Raw genomic sequence first — 22,738 nt, forward strand, 5'->3', positions numbered from 1 at the left:
ACCAACAGCCCCTGGTCATGGGATTCTTACCCACATTTACATTTGCAATTCCAGACTAATTCAAGATTAGAGGCAAACAAGGGCCGAATGGTAGGTCACATGGCATGGGAAAAGCAGAACCATCTTCACAACCAAAAAGTACAGCTTTCAGTTCTGAGTAGCAGATCACACAGGATAGAAGCACTTACCACAGCCTATAACCATGAAGATGATTGACCTTAGAGGAGAGCATTTAGTAACAAGAGCTCCACTCACAAAGTTTACTTTCTACACTGATGGTTTTGGTGCAGCAAAAAGACAGAAGTTGCAGAACCCTGCCTGAAACAGTCATTCTTAAGAGAAGTTGAAGCTTTCATGAAATCACAAAGTCACCAAATCTAAGAAGAAGCTATCTTTAGAGGTGAAGGAGGACCCGATTACTTGATTACCAGACTCTCCAGCTACTGGCAGCCCTCGCTCCTCACTGTCTGTCTTCAGTATCTGCTCACCATACGAGGCTACACAAAAACACATCCCCATATTATATCAAGGATGATGAGTCCACAGATGTATTTCTACTATATGCAATATATTAAATAAAACAACTCTAGGACATCCCCCTTATAAAAGGAGTATTCACTCCATTTAGCTATGCAGCTCCATTATGAAAAGCATTTTGGCACTGAAAATGATACATTGTGTTTACAAACTTGGTTTCCACGATCACCTAGACATATTTTACTTGCTTACAAGTCTTGTTGTGTACTTTTTATCCCCTGGAATGGAAAGAAAAAGCCTTCTCCCACAACCATCCTATTTCCAGTGATAAAGAATTTCATGGCATTTAGTACTTTCCTGGTGGTTTAGCACCTGCGCTGCTTCTTGGTACCCAAGGTGGTGGCAGAGACAGCAGAGGGAACATCTACCTGTCTCTCACTACACTCTGCTCCCTTCAAAAATCAACCCAGAGAAACCATTATGTGAAACTCCTTCAGAATTCAAAGGCAGTATTTTGTTTCCTGGGCTTTTGGCACAATTGTCAGAAAGATAAGGAAGTCTTGAATTTTGCCTCTGCCAAATGTTATGTAAAGCAAGCTTGCTATTATGATTTTAGATATCTTGCCATAGTTCTTGTTTACAAAATGTTTTACTTCTGTTTAGTTCTCAAATAATTCTCAATTACTCGCATGTGACTTGGAAATGAAAGCCTCATCTTAAAAAAACCCAAACCACTTCACCCACCTCTCTAAAACAGAAGGAAAGCCCGAAAGAGCTCAACAGAACTTCTATAATCCTTCCTGAAGCCTCAGAAGTATACCCTATTTTTCCCCTAAATTTTACTGAATCACTACAAAGTGGAAGGGTACAGTTCGATTAAAGGAAGTAACACTTCCAAAGTAACAATATCAAATTCTTAAAGTTTTCTGCCAGCTGTTTCTAAGACACTTTATTTTAAATGGACTAAAAATCTTTCACAATTCTTGAACTCCCTTGCAGTTTTATGCCTTCACTGCCACTTTAGCCATTCAGAGTAAAAGCAGCTTGAACTCTAAATACAAAAAAGATGAAAAGAAAACCCCATAGATGAAAGAAACAAATAAAGTTATTTTGAAGGACTAGTGTCTACTTAAGAACACACTTGTAAAGCATCAGAAGTGTTGTGCACATATGAAACTTTGCTACAGAATGACTGAAAAAATTAACAAAAATCACAGCATGTCCAAGAGAATTATCCCAAAGAAACTGATCACAACATTCCCACAGCTTCCCTGCTGAATGGCTAAGCCTGATAACACTTGTCTCCAACTAGCTTTGTAACATAGGTGAAACTCATCCAGTCAGCACTGCAAAACTAAATCCAGGCATTACTGCTGATGCTGCACAGCTAGAGGGAGATGCACTGATTGGTACCACACAAAGTTCACATCACATTTAGGCTCATTTCAATTGGTAGTTTGGCAATTCTTTTGGCTTTACTTCGCACAACCATTTAGCTTGGCCGATTTCCTCCACATAAGTTACAATACTCCAAAGAAAGACTTCAGCAGTATCTTCAAGAAAAGCTGATTACGAACACAAACACTTGAGATACACACACCATGAGTCTGATCCAGGCTGTTACATAAACAGCAAACTCTCCCCCTACCTCCTTAAAGAAAGGAAGGTAGTCCTGCCACTCAACTGCACTGTTGTGCCTTCACAGGAAGCCTCCCTGCCCAGAGTTTCCTGCAGCTCTTCTCTGAGTATCATGCCTATGTCTATTTACATCTTTGCTTTGTTAATTGATGTGGCAATTTGGATTAACCCTTCAGAACCCAGGTGACTCAGCTGGTGACTGACACACACCACATTTCCCTTTCAGCTTCGTTTGCTAGTAGTTACAAAGCAAACGGAAAGATTTGCAAAATACAAGCAAGAAAAACCACTGCACTTAAGACTAGCTATGGGGCTAGAGGACTTAAGTTTCAGATCCTAGGACAGGATTTAAAGCCACTTCAGTTGCTTTCTTTCCAAATCCTCTTCAAAGCTCTCGTGCCACTTTCCCACAACACAGTTTGATACTAGTCTGAGAAAAGGAACATTCTCTTTCTCACACCTGGTCAGCTGCCTGCAATTTGCTTTTTGTATGACCTGCTGGACTACTTAGAGAGCTCTGCATTATGGCTAAGCTAACATTACACTAAAAAACCTTTTGCATAATTTCCCAGGGTTGTTAATGCACTAGTTAAGACTCCCAGCATTGCTGACACATGGAGCTAACTCCAGCTGCCATCAGCATTTTAAACATCTTCATAAAAGGTCAAATTAACTATGCTTAAAAAACACTACCAAATTCACCCACTTGCAGGCTCAATGTTGTTCATTCCCCTTTGATATAAAAAAGCGAAAACCTGACAGTTCTATCCCTCTAAAACAAAATACTATGGATGATTACAGAACAAACTGATCATCATCACAGGAGACATCACCGCAGTATAACTCAAATACCTGCAAAACTGTTATGTGAAGATGTATGATGATTAAAATCAATGAGAGAGAGAAATTGCAATGCACATTTGTGATTCCCAGTGGACTAGCACGATCAGGGTAAACTAGACATGTTACTGCAGCAGACAAAGCTTTAAACAATTTCAGAATTTTCCTGTGCATCCTTGCTTCACTTCCCACTTGGCTGCACTAAAGCAGTATACCTCCTCTCCTTCTTGGGACATAGTCCCTCAAAAGCTTCCTTCTGCTATTTCAAAAAAGCTCTTAGAAAAATAATTCTTGATTGGATTTAACAGCAATATCTTAATGATATAATTACAGCCAACAATTAACAAATCAATCATCAGTTTTTGTGGGCAACTGAACCACTACAGCTCCTTCTAAAAACCCTGATTACAGGTTCTGCTGCTGCTTCCTAAACCTTGTCTCCCTTTTGAATCTGTTACCCAGAGCTTGCTGTTTTCTTGTTCAGATGTTGAAGGATCTCAAAGGTTGGCAGAACCAGAGTTTACAAGACAGAAGAAATACATGAACTGATACAAAGAAAAACGCAGTCATGAAACGCTACTGTTTTCATATGCTTGATTCTTTACAGATATAAAAGTTCAAAGTAGTTATTCAAATACAGTTCTCTGGAGCTACAAATCAATGCAATGATACTTGCGTAACGGTACACACTCTTTGAGGTTGGCCTGTTTTGCAGGGAAGGTGTTGAACCAGATGAATGTTAGAGGTCCTGTCCAACCTAAATTATTCTGTGATTCTATACTCAGGATGTGACACAGACATACTAAGAGTTCAGCTCCAAATATCCTTAAATATTTTTCTGTTGAGCTCTGAATGCCACAATTTTTACTCTTATCTGCTATGCTAAGTAAAATAGAGAATCATCACAGGAACACAGTCACTCTTTTTCCTGGGGCAGTGGTGGTGACAACTCTCTACTAAAGCGTTTTCTGCTGGTTTAGGCCTGCTACCCCCAAGGTCGGTCAGTCTGACCCTACAGCAAAACACCAGAGCAACCACCAGAAAAGCTTCCAAAATATCCTGCTACATAGCCAGCTGTGAAATGAGTTACAGTGCAGAACACTGCAAGTTGCAGCCAGGGATACAACTCAATAGCCATCCTTTATCTATCCATACATTTTGGTAGATCTGGTAAGGTACACTTTGCAAAGTACAGCAAACCTCCCTTCTGTTTGAGAGGATGCGCAAAGTAAGATCAAGGGAGCCTGTCACCAAAGCTCTACTTACGGATGTGGTTTCATTTCTATGTAGTTCTTGGGAATGAAGCCGTCTTTTCCATTGAGTTCTGCCTTGTACCAATTCTGATCACATTCTTCATTCAAAACCTGAAGGAAATAAAAAAAAAAGCTTACCACATTTCAAGATACAGCAAAACTGATGAAGGTACTAGCTTATTCTTCCCATTCTCATTTCAAAGACTGCTGTTGTAAGATGAACCTATAAAAAAAATGGTGCTAGTCATCCTGCTCCACTGCATCTCATGAGCTTTCAGAACTGTGGTGAACAAAAAGCTGGATGAGTAATTTAAAACAGCCAAAGATTTTAGTGCCAAAACCCCATGCTTTAGTAAGAAAGTCACTGTAAGTCCACAGGTACTTTTAACAGCATAACTAGACTGAGATCTGTGCCAAAGATTAAATTGGCTGTCATCACCAAAAAATTCTGTCCAAGATCTGCAAGCCAAGAAATTCTGATTCTTTATGACTTCTAATGACCACTTTTTCCTGAATTCAGCTGACAAACCTGATGCTTTCAGCATAAACGTGACTTCATCCAGCTTTTCTGCATTTGCACTGGTTGCACACTGGGTATGTTAAAGATTCTAGGCAACACCTATATTATAGAGAATTTTACAAAAAACATTAGCACAGGCCCAGCTGCAGCTACAACTGGCAGCTTCAGCTGGTTTTGCTGATACAAGTTAAAACCAGGTTAAATCAGATGGCAGAAACAGTGACTTGCCTGTTGAGCATTTTTTATGTTAATAAAGCAAGTTAAACACATACAAACACAGCAAGTGTAGATCAACAAAGTTTCTTTTTTTTTTTAAGGGATACTTTTCTTACTCTAACTTTATTCTAAAATGAATGAAAGATCAGGAGTCACAAGAGAGGAGCCACATGAATAGGTAGCTTTAAAAAGCACAAATTGATACTTCAAAGCATACTTGCTCTAAAAACTTCGGTGCTTTATTTTTCATTGAATTTCCGTCAACTGGTGCAGTGTAATAGGCAAGTCTGATAAGCTGACCGAAAGTAGTCTCTTGAATAAAGTAGTATTATGTTCTGTAAATAAAGCTACATATAGGTTGAAACTACCTCTTCTCAAAAAGATTTTATTTGTTGTTGGAAGTAAACATTTCACAGAACCTGCCCCCCCTTTAAAATTAAGCACCACAACAACACTTTTTCCCAAGCACTTTCATTCCTTCTCAGCTTTCTGAGGTTCTTTTTTAACTTTGTGACAATGGCCAAAAAAAAAAAGAAAAAAAAAAGAAACAAAAGAAAGATATACTTAAAGCCTCAAGTCACAAAAGTATCACGATTAGCATTGCCTGAATGCAGGAAGATGAGGAAATGCAAAGAGAAAGACAACATGAATGCAGATCCAGAGATCACATACTACATACACACACAGCTATGGTGAAGATATCCACCAAAAACCCCAAAATCTTCATAAGCAATTATTGCCGTTTCTGACTTTTTTTTTTTGCTATCTCATTATGTTTCTTTTTTGGAAGGATGATGAGAGGAAATTAGGAAAAAAAAAGGGAAAGCAGACAAGAATTTGCAAGTGCAGGCCTTAAAATTCTTATGGCTGATGGGAGTGCTTCAGAAAATTAAACTCTAAAGATCAGTGTTTGCTGCCTTTCAAAAATACATGACATATCAATGCTCTCATCTGTCTCATTGCTGACTGCTACATATAAAAGAGAAAAACCTCAACACTGAAATGAAATCCGGTAAAGCAAAAAGAGAACAGAATCTGAATCTCCTCAGTGAATTACAGTGGGTAATAGCTACCTGCCTGTTCCTTAACTCCCAGCTGAAGAGGCTGATGGTAGGATGTACATCCCCCAGGTGCCAGCACTTCCACTGGGGAACCAGCACAGTACCAGGGCCACATCTACAGAACTTCAGCTAAGCAAAGATACGCATCTTTACGGCCCATTTTAGGATATTTTCAGTTGAAGAGACTTTAATACTTAAAAGATCCTAAGTACTTTTATATGGATAAAAATATTCAAGCTATCTTTTGTGCAGTTACTACTGTGGGCTTCCATTTATTTATTTACAAGCATTGTTTTAGCATGCATTACAGTTCAGTCATTTGGCAAGCATAAACTGACCACAGGTCATGAGCAGCTCAAGTGTGGCTCTGATACAGGCTCTGAGGTAAAAGCTTGCACATGGAGAGTTGATGCAGATCAGCTGATGTCTGCTGAATTGTCTTTAAGCAATAAAATGCTGCACATCTCTCACAACCACTGTACTGACTGCACAAGAACATTCTGTGCAGAAACTGATTCAACTCCAGAATATGAAATACAGGCAGATGACACCAGCAGGCAGCCCTGCGATACTGAGCAGGGAAGATGGAGGTTAAAAACAGGTATGTAAAAAAAGTGAATTGCATAGAGACTAGGGAGACAGAGGGCACGGGTTGAAGCCCAGATCTACAACTCAGTCATGCAAAGATTTTGCCACATAGCTTGAATGACCAGGAAGTTTGGTGGTTATATACCTCAGCTGCCACCACTAGAGTAATTTACAATACAATAGAACACAAACATGACACATTTTGATGTGATTTCTAATAAGCCAAATCTTATGCAATAGTGTGCATTCCTTTATCAAAGATAGCACAGATCAAACCTTTGATAAGACTGTGTACTACAAACGCATTTCATTACCATCAGAGAGCAGTTAAGGGATACGGCAGCCTGTTCTTTTTCCAAGAATAAAAAAAATGGGTAAATTGTAGCTTCATATGAAGGACATTAGCACACATTTGCGCTTTTGGCAGTAGGTATTAAAAATTATCAGAAATTCTAATGCCCAAATGTAAATTATTTTAATGAGTTTTATCTTGCTCTGAAGATATGCTAATAGATTTGGAGGAGCCAAATCACATAGGGCTTGGGGTACTCATTAATGCCTGGCCTGAAACCAAATGCCAGTGAGAGAGCATTGCTGAGGCATGCATTAAGCTTTGTGACCAGAAAAAAAATAGCTGGATAAAAGGCACAGTAGGGTGAATTGCCTACGCATATACATGTACAACCTGTTCAGGGGACTTCTGCTGTAATAATGGACCCTCCACAGCTCCCCCCCCTTCAGTGGCTTTGTTTGCTCCAAGGATTTTTTCCTGCTTCACACCCAAATTGATGTATCTTCATAGCCGGTTGCCCTTTCTAGGATCATTTTAACTAGCTGTCACAGCTCCATTCACACCCTGGCTGACAGCCAAACTATCCATGCCCTATATTATATACCAAAGAGTTTATACACACACGGTCACCCTGTAAACACCCGTTTTCCCTTTCCAGGTCCTTCAGTGTGCACTCTTCCAGAGGCAATAGAATGTACTGTTTTCTTTACAAAGGTCCATGTTCATGTATCATTTCAAGAGGAGTCACCTCCATAACACCAATATTTACAAAATCATTTTTTCTGACAGTGTCTCAAGTAGACACCACTGGAGCTGCTCCCAATGCTTAGTCAAGCAAAAGTGACTTGTACTGAAGTACCTTAAATTCAGGACAACTTTGCAGTCACGTGCACAAGGCTGGAATTCTGATGGCTGCTATGAAGTTATGTAGCTATTATTATGACAACTGCAGAACGGTCATGTAAAATTTCAGCTTTCCAAAAAACTTATGCCACTAACATCCATTAGTGAAATACAACTAAAAAGTAAGTTGGGAACACACATAAGAACTCTCTGCACCTGTGTATCTGGCTTAGACATTTACATCTGACATTGCTCTCTTTTCTTTTAAATCATAAGCCCACTGAAATGAAAGAACTGACTTTAAGTAATTAAACCGTTTTGCTGCAAAACATTTTAAGAAAAGCATCCACTAAATCCATCTATCCCATACCTCCAACTGGCCTCCAAGTGATTTCCAGATAATAATTAAGATTAAAATTTATCATCTGGATACTTAAAAACCAGTGTTATGCCTCTAAGAAAAATAAAGGTTCTTAACTGAAGTATGGTAAGATTTTCCCAGACTTACCAGAGCTATAAAATTTAGTCTAAGTACTGCAGGTATCACTGGATTTTGCTTTGAAAATGTCCCCAAGTACAAATAAATACAGATAAATTAAGCAACAAAAAAGATTCACTGCTCTTAACAGAGACAGCCTTCAGAGTCTGCAAAAAAATCTAAAAGGCACAAACACTTACTCATCTCAACAACTGTTAAAAACTGCTCCTCTTTGTATAGGTCAAAATATAAAGCATTCCTTTGCAGCCAATCCCCTTGTCTGCTATAGATCTAATCAAGTCTATGCCAGAGTGACTCTTCCTTTCACACTGGGGCATCTGTGCCTGAGAGGAGGAAGAAGGAAGGATATTTTTATCCACTACATTTGAACACATACTGCCATGTGATGTCCTCAGTCTGTAGTCAGCCCTGTTTTACAGTAATAGTGGCTCAACTGCTGCCTGTCAGTTTCCTAGTTTGATAATAGATCTCTTATCAACAAAAGCCCATCTGTACCCATGGAAATGGAGAAGCAGCACTGCTGAAGAGCTGCACAACAAGGCAGTTCCCAAGTTTTAGCTAGAACAGTTCACACACAGCAAGCATCCCCGGTCATTTCCAATTCCATACCTAGCAAATATTTCTAAGCACAGCTTTTCCACCTTTGTGAATTGTTGCACAGCAGTCTTGATCCTCTCAAAACCAAACAACTTTCAGGAATGCACAGGCACTAAACTGGAACATAACAAGCAGATCTGGCATCTCAGCTCTCAAGCTGACTCCCATATGCAAACATGAAACTAAACATAAGGCCTCAAGCATACTTATGTGCTTCCAAATTTAGCCAAATCCATCAGAATGCTTGGGTTTTGGAGAGACAAAACCCAAAAAATTTGTTCAGGGAGGGCTCAGCTTTGGCTGAACCTCCTCTTTTCCCTGAACTGTAAGGTTTTGGGATTCTTGCTGTGCTAACTGAAACAGAAGGTAACAACAACTGCTCAAGTACAACCTGTTAGCTGCCAATGTGGTTTTTCTTGACAAAGTTGTGCTGACACTGTCACAAAGAAAACAATGCAGTATATTAAAAACACTCCCAAAGTCTCAGGAATCCAAGGAAAGCGCTCATGACACTCAAACTAGGGCAGGAATTAAAATTTAAAAAGTGAACAAAAGATTCAAAGGCAGCAATGCTGTAACTGAATTTTTAAGCCCGGAAATTACTCATGCCAGGGTGGAATGGTGGTTGGAAGGACAGTTCTCACCCTCCGCAGAGGTGCTTTAACACAGCTTTTCATTTCAGAGAAAAAAGGTTCCTTTTCTGCTCCAAGAAGAGAGGTACAAACTAGCTACAAAACCAGCAAGCACCCACTGCTTCAAGGGAAGCTACACCTGGATTCAACTGAGCAAGTTCAACACAGTCCATTATATAGCATTTTTCTTCCCCAAAAACTTACTGCAAATGGCACCACAGGACATTCAAATTCATTTCTTCAGGGTTTTGCAGAAGACAGCCCAAGATGTGGCCTGGCAACCTGCAGCTCCCTGCCTCATCCTCATGTTGCACAAAATCCTCTGAACAAATGAAGCCTCCTAACTCTGGCTGCCTAACACGATGATGGTGGCTGTACGGAGGAAATGGCATCTTAAGGAAACCTAGGGTAATCTGCACATCAAAATGGCACTGTAATTCAGGTCAAACCAAATCAGAATTTTTCTTTTCTTGGTTTACTCATCGTGACACACAGTACAGTTAATTTTAACTTCAAACACTCAACGCAAAAAGACACATTAGACAATTAAGGTGACTAGCTCAAGAGCACATAACTACTAAAATATTTTAGGCTTTTCCTTAAATTCAATTTATCATAATCACACATAGGAAATGCAAAACATCCACATTTTTCAGATCAAAGCCTAAAGCACCATGTTTGGACATGCTTTAAGATTGTGAATACTTGCTCTCTAGGCAGATATAAAAAGCTGTGAAAACGCTTAACAACCACTGAGGCAAGCGTTACTGGAAACAGCCAGAGAAAGACTGTTTCTTAACTCAGTGGAGTTTCTCAAACTCCACTCAACTACCAAGTATGTACCTAACTAATACAATAGATTGTAATATAATGCAATAATGTGTTATGGATACAGCTTTTCATTCTCACTCTCACCCCAATTCTCATTATCTTCCACCCTTATCTTTTTAAAGGCACAAAACCAGCACAAAATACAAACTAAAAAAAAAAAAAATTCAGAAAGTCTTCCCACCACAACAAATACAAAGTACAAGGGCTGTTCTTCCCCACTCCTGAAGCGGTACTTTTGACAGAAGCCTTATCTGAAGTGACGACTGCTACTTCAACGCAGCGCACACTGACTTTTCACATTGACAGCATTTACCACAGCAGGCCAAGCAGCTGAAAGCAGGAACCAAGGAGAGCAAATTTTGAAGCTGTTCAAATCAAAAGGCTAGTGTCTGGGTCACACAGTGCTGTCTTTTGACATATTTTCTTCTTAAAGAAACTAAGCTATTTCCATTCATCTTGAAGGAACTTGGAAACTAGTCCAAAGTAAAATACAAGACAAAGTTGAGAGACAACAAACCAAAAATGATTATGAAAGTCACAGGACACAGCTGCTCTAGGATCTAAGCTTCTCTTTCCAAACTGTAAAATAATATTGTCCTCCAAGTCTATTGCACAAATCTACTCATCACTGGAGGTTCGTTCCATATAAACATTTATAGGTAAATCCAGTATCCCCCTAACCTTCAGAAAGGGTTGATGGGGAGAAGTAGCTGGGTAAGATTACAGGAAACAATGTTACTTTTAACTACATGAGATAAGGCAAGTTGCAATTACAATTCCACGCAGTATTTTACCATGCAAAACTCCAGCTAGAGATACACACAGAGGTTCAAGAAATCCATAGTAGCACTGGCTGGCAAGTACAGTAAAGTATGTGTAACAAAGCAAAGTCTAAAGAGAGGAATGTAGCTAGGAATTAGCATTCAAGCTTTCACTTCAAAACCACCTTTTTTTTTAATGTGACACCAGACTACTTGAGGCAACTTTAAGTTAGCTGAGGTACAATCAAGTCTTGCCACAAGGACAGAACTCAGCACAGACTAACTTACCCTGCCTCTCAGGCCTTGCAAGTCTTGTACTACTACTTCCCCTCTGGCAAAGGGCTTCAATTATGAAGACTTATTTATTTATTTAAGATAATAGGAGAAAGAGAGAGAGAAGTAAAAAAAGAATAATCTAGACAATGATTCTCTTTCCCTATGGCTCACCTTTTTTGGTTTATGTGACACAAAGAGATGGGAGGAAAAACCCCAGTATTTTAAAGCATACTGTAGTGACCTCCAAAATGTCTAATGGAGATCCTGGAAGGAGTCAATAAAGCTCAAGGAACTTTGCCACAGGTTCCTTCAATGAAGGTTCCTTCCGTGTAGGAAGTTTCCACTAACACAAACACATACAGGTAAAATTATAACAAATTCGCCAGTTCTGCCTACGTTGCTTGTGATGGATAGCGAGATGTCAGCTTCAGTGATTACAGGATTCTCTTCAAATTACTATTACCACTTGTATAAAGGTTAAACTATAGATACCACAAATCACATATTTTCAAGAAGAAGGTTGATGCAAAATCTCCATTATAGAAAGAATGGTAGCCTGCAGTAAAAATCAGTATTGGTGATTTTAGAACCCAAACAAAAGAGCTAGAAGTAGCTATACAGAGCTACTCTTTACAGAGATAGAAGTAGCTATAGCTACTTTTCCAATTAGGCTTCCCTCATCTAAAAGACCTGCAAGTGTTTCAGTAACAGCAGGGACTCTCAGAAGTGAGATTCATTTTATGTTCAGCAACTTCTGTGGTGCTTAAGTGAACACTAATTCTGATGAACTTCATAACGTGAGGAAGACTGTCCAACATTTGGATGTTGCAATGAATGCACTGTCTCATTTCAGTGCTTGATCAAAATGGAGTGCAAAAAAGTAAAAAGATTGTTATCACAGCCTAAGCTCCACAGCTTGGCTTGCACATGTAGAGAGTAGAATGCTATGGGATTCACAAGAACAGTTTCTTAAAAAGAGGAAGGGGAGTGTTGTTTTTCCCTAACAGACCAAGGGTTAGTTTATAGTGACTAAAGACTAGGACCAGCCGCCTTTTATAACTAGCTGTAGCGCTCAGGATGTTATCACGGAAACAGAAGACAAAACATCCTTCCTTAATCTCAAACCCAATCCACATTGAATTTGGAAACATTGAAGAGCACAGCATTTTGTCAGTTTTCTGTTGTGCAGTGTGGATTAGTTTACTCAGGTACTACTGGGGATGGTAATTTGCTTGCAAATTAGTGTCTTTCCTCATTGAGTTTTTATTTAAAAAGTAAACAGATTAGCACTGTTTAATTTAGGTTTAAGCAGGGTCCCAAAAGAAGAACCATCAGTGAAGCACACAAATTGAAGAACAGGTCAAGCTCCGAAGCCTAGAGCTCTATGCCATCCTCCCCCCTTTTCTACTGAGGAAAAAAAATAGCCTTGAATTCTGAGTAAAAACCTGCTCTATTTGGGAAAGGTTCAAAATCCAAAACCACACCCCAAAATAAGCCAAATGCATATATGCACATCTGTATATAAAGAACAGAGTATACATTGCCTTAAGCATCTAAATAAACCCTCAACTTTGAGAAGAAAAATTCTGAAAGAACTACTTTTACACAGCGGTCAGAGTAAGCTCTCCTGGTTTCTATTCCTGTATCTGCTGCTAATGCAAATGCTATAAATTCCAGGCCATCTTAAAAGAGGGGCTGTTTCTAGCTGTCCCTTCAAGCTTAGCAACATGGATACCAAGCATAAAAAACACAGCTGCTATCACATGCTCTAGACTATTTATCCAAGTACAACCAACTACAGCTTTTCAGGCCTTTAATGAAATCATAAGGCTTTTGTAAGAGCTCTTGACACAAGCTCTGAGGGATGAAGGTCGAAAGTGACTCTACCAGAAAATAATAATAATAAAAAGGGCTATCAAGCAGTCCAATGAGAGTGTTTCAGAGTTGCTTTCAAGCTTAACAGAAAAACACTGCAGAAATATCAGCAGTGGTCTTGTGGCAGTTTGCAAGCATATAAAAATCATACATTTCTCACTTACGCAACTTCTCTCATCATGCTGGCTCTGTTGTAAACCATTACTTGATGGTGTGTATCAAACAGAAAAACTGAAAGAGGTAATGAAGAACAAAAAATCATAATGTGCTTGTCATTCCAGCTGTGGTTGCCCTTTTAGAGTTTTACAATACAAATTAAGCTGGTCACGTACAGTAAAAGTGAAAAATACCCTGGGGAAATGCACATGCATGACAGTCCATAAATCAGACTAGATTCACAGCTTGTGAAATCCATTCTTAATCTGCTTTGCATAACAATGTTACTTGAATACCCTATAGTTCCTATTTCTATTTGCATATGTCCTATTTTGTCCTAATATCTCTTACTAAAATGCACTGCTGGAGAATGTATTTCTCACCATTTCTGAGGAAGCAGATACACCTGTCTCACAGAGACAGGGACAATTCCTCTGTGATTATACAACAGAGCTAGGACCAGAAGGCAGAGTTCCTTGCTAGCTGTCCCACAAGTTGCCTTTAAACACACTACAGCAGTCAACATGACTAAAACATTCACTAGAGGACAAGGTAAGGCTGACATTTCATCGAAGAACAGCATATTGCAACAGTAACAACCAGCCCTTAATCATGTCATGCTTGGTACCCCAAATCTCTACAAATATAAAATTCCCCTAACTCCTCTATCAAGAATGAAAGAAATTCTGACATTAAGACAGTTGTGCTTTCTGTTCCAAATGGGGGATGTGTACCATTATCTCTTCTATATCTCACTGCCCAAGAAACCAAGTCCAACACTCACTCCGGTACTTTCGTTCTTAATTACTGCTTTTCCTGGCACACAAACTCAAGCAATTTACCTATCACTTCTAACCAGACAGGAACAGTTATTGGTGGAGTGACATTGAGCAATTGCTCCATGTAAGAGGTTCTCTATTACAACCATTCTAATGCTTGTACATAATAAAGTTGCTATGATGTACATAAGTAATAGCAGGTTGAAGTCTAAAAGGATGTGTTAAGGAAGACAAACTGCCAGGAAGATCTGTGCAATACAGACCTTCAAAGAAGGTGACTGCAGCCACTGAAGCTGCATGCTGCTCGGTTCACTTGGCATCCTGCAAAAATACCACACCGTGTAAGGCACCTGTACTTCAGTACTGGAAAAGCCGGGCAGGAGGAAAGATGATTACTAGTGAAACAACCTGGACTTCATCAATATTTGATCAGAAATTTAGGGTATGTGACTAGAGGGCAGTTTTATAGTTGTCTTGTGGACTTCAAATCACAGTGCTCAACATTACATGCACTAAGTTGAAGAACTTCTTTGCATGTTCTATAGGTATTATAGCCCTGTCTACACATGTCATTATGAGTTTTGCTTGTCTTATGAGTGTGACACCACCTGGATTTCAACCAGTTTTCCACTGTAATGTTTGGGGTATTTTCAGAGGAACTGATACCTAACTAGTTATTCCTCATCCTTTATTGGTGCAGTTGATTATTTCTGCCTACGTGTATGACAGTACATTAGTCCTTGTTGAACACCTTCCTGTTTTCATAATACATTTCTTCAAACCATCAAGAGAGTTTTAAATTGTATCTTCACCATGCCTAAGCCCAACTCAATTAATCATCACCACAAATATTATAAGCATGCTTTATTTCATCACCCAATTCATTAATGCAATATTATCATACCCAAGGTTATATTGCGGAAAGACACTCAGAGCCTTCACGTGCAACAGTGAACCACTGCTACCTAAGCCTGACTGTGGTTTTCTAAATATCTTTACAATCCCTCCTACAGTAAGTAGGTTTCAGCTAAATGAGGTCTCCCTGGTTGCTTATAAAACAGGCTGCCAATATCAGTGGACTACTGGGCTTGATACCGCAGGATGCACTGGCAAGTTAAGTGGCTAACAATATGCCTAAAGACATTATGAAAACTGCAGTCTTGATGTATTTTGAAAACCTGGAAAAAGTCAAAGAAAAAATGCACATGCCTTGCACTGACAAACAGACTATCTGGTGAGAAGCAAGACAGATACCAATGTTAAGTGCCAGCTACAAAGCAAGCCAGAAGGAAAAAAATGTAAAGGTTGCCTGAAACCACTACCAAAACCCAGCTACATTTCAGTGGGAAATACAATTAGAAACACTATCTGCTACATTTTAAAGCACACTAAGAAAAGATACAACCCGTAAAGGCCTTAAAGAAAAATTTCAAAACACAGACTTTCATTTTTTGCTTTTAAAGGAAGTAAATTAACTTGATTGGCAGCTACCCGATGTGGTTTTTCCAGTGCAACCACACAAGCAAAAGGTCCAACATGCTTCCAAAGATCAAGACAAGAGGCACATTCCTGTTGACTATTAGCAACATTATGGGGGGAAAAAAAAGGCTTTCAGTGCAATTGGCATATATTTACAAGACAGATAATATTCAAAATTTTTTTCTTTAAATGTATGGTTTTGTTTAAACTGTTTTATTACAGTATTTATTATGCATTCATTTTACAGTGTGGACAAGTTAACAGAGCAATAAAAACCTTAACTTTGCTTCATCTGGTTTTAAAATTTAAAGGCTTTAGGATTCTACTAGCACAGGTTCTTGCATTTAATATCGATTCCTTAATATTTTATGGCATTGTAAATTTTACAGAACCTGAAACAGTCTTATGCAGCTCTTTGCCAGAAAGATATCAGGAATAATATTTGACAACTAATTATCTATAGAACTAAGTTCCCTAGGTCAATTACACCTGATATGACGTATTAAAAAAAAAAAAATTTGAAAAGCTATGCAACACTTTAGTTATTCTGATATTACTGAACTTTTGTACGTTTCAAGTCTCTTATTGATGGTCCTCAAAAAACACAGCTGTTAAGTTATGCCTTGAAAGGTGGAACACTTATTCAACTGAACACAGAGCTATAAGCCAAAATCCAGATGACTTAAGCCTGCATCCAGGCATCTCTCAAAACAGTCAGCAATGAAATTGTTTATACTGATGCTGCACACATCTTGACCTCAGAATTAACAATCTTACTAGTTAGTTCATACTTCTGAGCATGAATTCCTACCCAGCTACAAACTCAGAGGCTACACCATCAGTTTGTAGTGGCTAGATGTTTGGCAGCCTTACTGTTTGAGTTGGTTTATGCAGTCACTGCTGTGTGGCTGCACCCTCCCACACACACTCCATGCAGTGGTAACTGGCACTTGTGTAGTTCAACAGATTGGGGAACTGATCTGACTGCAAAAACAGTTGAGGGAGGTGGTGTATTTTTCACCCGTCTCAATTGACTGGTTGGCTACACAGATACTTATACCAGCAAGTCCAGGGTACAAGTCTGGAACTGAAGCAAGTGACCGAGGAGACGGGAAGGAAAGGAATAGGGCAGGACTGCTTGAGCAGGCACTGCCATGAAGGAAACACCTTTCGTTCCAGTTTCAAAAGACACAAAAAAGGCCTGCTCTACAGTTTGTGCAACAACCAACCCCTATGCAAAAATTATATACATACATATGCAAAAATTTGCCCTACATATGCAAAAATTAATAGTTCCACTTGCTTAAAGTTTTATCTAGGCAGAGTTAGACAGAGCAGACTATGGCAAGAGGTGGACAAGAGTTCAAGAAGGAGCACGTGGGTGGTCCTGCAAAGGGGCAGCAAAAACCCAGACTCAACTGACCATGAGTGGGAGGAGGGGAAATGGGGAAGCAGGAGTGAGGGACTCAGTTGAGGCTTACAGAGGTATTTGTGTCTTCTGATGCTAAGCTTACTTTGTGTAGGCTTTTTTTCAAGCTGTATACAAATTGAAGCTGGGACCCTTAATGGATAAGATGGAAAGAAAAGTTACCTACAGGTCAGCCAGCCAGGTTAAGCTAAGCCTCATACTGATCCTGGCAAGAGACATCCAAAGATTTTTGCAGCATAAACAGAAAAAAACACAGACTTCATACATGAAACAGCTATCAAGTTCAGGGACACTCACAAGAAATACTGGTGGGTCAACCAAACCTTTTTTCTACTCCGTACTTTCAACAAATGACAGCTGTTGATCCTTCTGACAAGTTTAATTCTTTACAGGTTACATCATTGACATGCATGGCAAAAGTCATCCCTTCCAACTACACATTGCAAAACTGCACACATGGGAAAGAGCAGGGCTTTATGACTAGATGTTTAAAATTATGTGTTCATAGTGGTGCGCAAAACTCAAACCTTTAAGACACAGGATGTGAAGCAAGTGTTAACTGGAATATCCTTTCTGCAGTAATTGAACAATCAATATTTACTAATTTCTTGCACATCTAAACCACACATGTACTTTTCTGCCAGTCCCTAGAGCATACTATGCAATTTGCATTGGAAAGTACAGAAGAAGGAAAGCCCACGTTCCACTACCTTGAGACAGCTGCCCCAGATGTCATCACTATTCAGTTCAGACCCCAGCTGCAAAGGCTGATCACTTTGGCTGATGAAGCTAAAGTCTGCCATTTCCTGTCAGCACCAAGAAGGTTTTACAGCCTTAGTGACCTAAGAATAGTATTATCACCATCTATTTGAACTGCGTTTTCCCCAACTCCAAAATGCATCTGTAACTCCCCAGCCATGCATTTCAAGCCCTATCCTACTGAAAAAGTGAAGTAAATGGTGTTGAAATGTCATTTTGAGATGAAAAATGAAAATTACTTCTAAAAAGTCTGCACAGGATTTTATGAGCAATTGCTGCTCATAAAGCAACATCAGTGCTCCGGACAGGATCTGAGAATCCCTCCACAAACAACTGTCAGTCCATGCAAAGAAGCCATACTTCCTACTGTTGTTAGGATGGGCAACAGCAGTTGCATCTGCACCTTTGGGAAAGCATAATTTGGCTTTGGCCATAAAATTTACCAGGCATACTGATGGAGAACAATATGATATAAATGCTTGTCAGACAGAAGATACAGATCTTTATTAAGCAGACTTCACACACTGGCAGAGTGGAAAAGACTAACTAGTGATAATTAGACCAGAAAATAGAACTTAAAATACTGCAGAAAGCCCCTCTACTTTTCTACTGTGTTATGAAAAAACAGTCTCCAATCTCAAGGCTATGTGAATCTGTCAGATGTAAGGCTTACTGCAGTTGCCTTAAACCAACAGATACCACAAATTAAAGGCTTGCCTCATCAATTAAGAACTTCCACAACTCTGTTTGCTATAATTTTATGCAGGAGTCTCACGGTTCTTGTTTAAAGAGACAACCCTTTACTCAGACTGACTGCAATCTAACCCCTGCTTTGTCAAGAATGAAGTTCGGGGGGGGGGGGGGGGGGAAGTTTTGCATTTGCTACAGTAAGGATTCACTGTGTTCATTTGAATTATCCTCCTCTTACAACTGAGAAGATATGACTCATACCAAGCGTCAAAGTCAACGAATCCTCAACATCTTTATTTTTCCTTCAACCCTTTATAGCTCCTCACAGAAGTTATTACCGGGGGAGTGTCACAGCAACAGTCCTTACATCACCATCTATTCCCCCTTCCTCCTCCACTACCCCAAATGGAACAGGCATGCTATCACTAAGCCAGCTCATGCAATTCTTTATTCTTTGCAATTTCCTACCTCTCATTTGAAAAACAAATACTTCACTGTTATCTAAAAATATATTAAAACATTGCCAGCAACTCAGCACTCAAAGCAAAACAACCACCACCACCCAGTGTGAATGCACAATAGAAGCAGCATTTTTGGTAAGGCAAATTTTTAAGGAGTTCTTGAGAACAGCAAGAAAAATAATTCAAGTTACAAAAAGAAAGGGCTGCTCTATAATCGCCAAGAGAATGCTGCTCTGTCATCATGAGACTCAGCCAAAAGTATAGCCTGAGGGCAGGAATGAAGACTGCAGTCTGACAGCAGCAAAAGCTTTCAGCAGCAATGCCAGCTTAGGGTACGCTGATCTAACTCCCACGCCAAAGCTGGTCTCCCCCCAGTGCAGCCAGCACAACTATTTTAAATCAAATCAAAGACAACCTTAGCTAAGGGGGGAAAAAAAAAACAAACAAACCCAACAAAAAATGAACAAATCCCTCGCCACTGCTGGCTCTCTTCCCTGACCAGTTCACAGTGCAACTCTACAAATGTCTGTGCTAGCACAAGTAAGAGTGACACACAAAACAGAATATCCTGTTTGTAAAGCAAAGACAGGTCCCCAAGGCAGTGATTCCACAAATGAAGTTTGTGGCAGAGCTAAGTTAAGCTTCTCCCAGTACTTTCTTCCCTCCAGCCATTCATTCTCACCTCTGCACTCTCCATCCCCACCCTGTGCTAGCCCAAGTGTTTGAGAAGTTAGTCAGGATTGAACAGGGTGAAGAAAAAACATAATTGGAAAGGGCTCAATTTTTTCCCAACTTGCTCAGTCCCAACAGAGCACGGTCATTTACGTGAATTTTGTATCAACAGAGCACAGGAATTAGCAACTAGAGGAAAAGCTCAAGTGGTCCCGGTACTATAAAACAATGAAGCCTAATTAAGAGTTACACACTTGATGGACTCTAGGCAGTTGGGGCAGCAACTTAAGTGATGTTCCTGCATTGCATGCTTCTCTTTAAGCAAAACCAGGTATAACAATATATACCATAGTACAAAAAGGTCCAATTTAGATGACCTATAAAAATGACTGAACGAACACAGAAGAATGAACTTGCTTCCTTCTATCCCCGCTTTGTTTGATGTACTAACACATCTTTTCCCCTTCCTTTCCAATCTTCTTCCCTGCCCTCCAAATGCAACTTCAGGATGGGAACTGGCAAATATGCTTGATGTTCAAAGATGACCAGTAGAATGGTCAGAGCAATATTCAAATTTAAAGAGAGTTCCCTGCAGTATTTAATCTAGAAGTACATCAGCGTAGTACAAAAAAATCCCAACTATCCTATGAATCTGTTTGAACAGGAGTTACAATAAAATACAAACCTCTTGAAGACAGAGAATCATATTTGCTTTTTAACTCCCACAATCAGCAGCTGTCATTTTGCTTTCTTTTCATTTACAGGCCTGAAGAAGCAATAACACTTATTTCATAAATGGTGCCTGAAACTGTGCAGAAAGGACATAGCTTCATCCACAAGTTTAAGACAAAGACCTTTTGTAATCCTTGAAGTCCACCTGACAACGTTTGCATCAGTGTTTTCAGTAAAATTGTGAGCCCAGCGCAGAAGAGTCCCTTTCTCCATCACAGACTAGAAAGTTAACCCTTTGCAATCAATTAAAGTTGACCCCCTAGTACCAACAGTGAAGCTGTGCAGTAGATACTGATAAGCTAGGGAATTTGGTGCTCCAATTCAGTTGTCCCTTCTTCTTTCAAAATACACAGCTACATATTTTCCAGCATCCTGCATTAACTTCTCTGTAATTGTAATGAGATCAAGACAGTCTTCATTAAGTTTCATATTTTTGTGTGTCAAACATTGGGACAAAGCTCTGGAAAATCCCATTTCTTTTCAGAAAAGCTAGGAAAAAAAAAGTTCTGATCTATCATGAACTAAGGATCTCCAGAAAGTCCTCTTATTTTAGGTTCCCCAGAGTAAAAAGTACTAAACTGAAAATGGAATTCTTAATAACCATTACTTATTTGCTGTCATATATGCGGGAATGCTATCTTTTATAACTCAAATGAGTTGATTTACTCATCATTTTAGATAGTCTGTTTAGAAAAAAAAAACACACCTAAACCTAGTGTATTTAACTAGGAAAGTCTTTGAGAGCTTGATTATTTCAGGATGATATAAACATTTTAATCCAAAAGTTTGCACAATACACCTCAACTACCTTTTCACTGAATTTTTTGTAGCTGTTGAGGAAAGGGTTAAAACCAGGACATTTTCAAATCTAGAAACTAAGTGTAATGAGATCAGAATAATAAGATTACCATAATCTGCCTCACACACATAGCTAGGATCAGCCCTAATCTCTTCATTTTGAGACAGATGGAAAAAGCATGAAATCAGAGATAACAGGAGGCCAATTTCCTAGAACAGGAGGCTTTTCAAGGTTCACCATGGCAGTAAGTCAATATTTTGCTAGATTTGTACCTATTTAACCAATTCTAATATAACATATTGGAAAGGAAAATCAGACATTTCCAAATCCATGCTACATAAACAGTAAGAAAAAGTAATACATCAATGTAATTTTAATACGTTGCAGAATATTAAAGACTAAGAGACTAATTTACTGAGACTCTAGCCAATACCATTCCCAGATGCTTTAATTGGAAACACAGTGAGTAAAGAGACAATCATCTGAAAAACAAAGATCTCAAAACTGCACATGACTAGATACTGATTTTTACTATAAGGTGGATAAACACTGTTAAGATAGCAATTCGCATCTGCGACCAGTTTGACACAGTGCAGTCGCAGGAAGAGACAGTTTTAACCTTGGTTTAAGACAGCGTATTAAAGAAATGCAGAATGGAATGACCCCTTAACTCTTCTATTCTGCAGGATATGAAGGGGGGCGGGGGGGGGGAGGGAAGCATGAAATAGCCTCAGATATACAAGATAGCTGAGAGTGATTACGGTGGCCACTATCCAGCTACCTCAGTGGAACCTGGCCAAGATTCAGCAACAGGGAAACTTAGAGAAAAGAAAAAAAAAGCGTGTGATAGTTTAGCACTAAATAGGATCAGGAAGATGCCTTGAGATTAAATAACACTGTTAAGGGAAAGAGAGGTAAGCAAGAAATCATCCAAGGAATTAAAAATAGACTGGTAGCTATAAGATAAATGGAAAATTATTTTTCAAGCAGCTAACAGCTCCTAACTTTTTCCAGAAAAAAAGCCCTGCCCTGTAGGTCAGCAAAAGCCTCAGGCTCTCTAAATCAAGGCCTGCAACATGAGACCTTTGAGGTTCGACGTGAAGTTTAGCAGTACTGTAAGCTAGATATGCAAAGACCTGAGAAAGGGGAAAAAAAAAAAAAGGAAAAAAGAAAAAAAGAAAAAAGAACCACAAGATCCAATCTCTTACCAAGCAAGTTCACCTGTCAGTTCAGGCTAATTACTCTCATAACTCTTAGAGCACATTTGCAGTTTGCATGCATCTACTCTTAGCCAATAATTTTACAGCATGTCTTAATTCAGCCCACAAAATGCCTGTTCACGCTCTCACAGCCCTCATGATTTTGTAACATATTATATAGACATAGCCACAATTAATGATTCGGTTGATATCCACACAAAGCTCTTTCTATTGCCTCAACTCTGTACATATGCATAACTTGCTGCCTCACCTCTTATCTGTGCATTTTAAATGTTAAATTTAACTATCCTTTGTGGGGAAGACATGCAGATCTGCAAAAAGGACTTACAACCCATTTCATTTTGGGATGGTTCACTGTTGAAA

At 39.2% G+C, this 22,738-nt stretch overlaps 1 protein-coding gene across 1 annotated transcript in view; it reads right to left on the reverse strand.

Annotated features, from left to right (window-relative positions):
- The window catches only part of GRB2 (growth factor receptor bound protein 2), a 54,165-nt gene that overhangs the window by 8,055 nt on the left and 23,372 nt on the right, over positions 1 to 22,738 (reverse strand). The window contains exon 3 of the mRNA XM_072881281.1: positions 4,222 to 4,319. Coding sequence (XP_072737382.1) covers positions 4,222 to 4,319 — 98 coding nt within the window. The remainder of the gene's footprint in view (positions 1 to 4,221; positions 4,320 to 22,738) is intronic.

The sequence above is a fragment of the Ciconia boyciana genome, chromosome 16, assembly GCF_034638445.1.
Source record: "Ciconia boyciana chromosome 16, ASM3463844v1, whole genome shotgun sequence".
Taxonomy (NCBI): Eukaryota; Metazoa; Chordata; class Aves; order Ciconiiformes; family Ciconiidae; genus Ciconia; species Ciconia boyciana.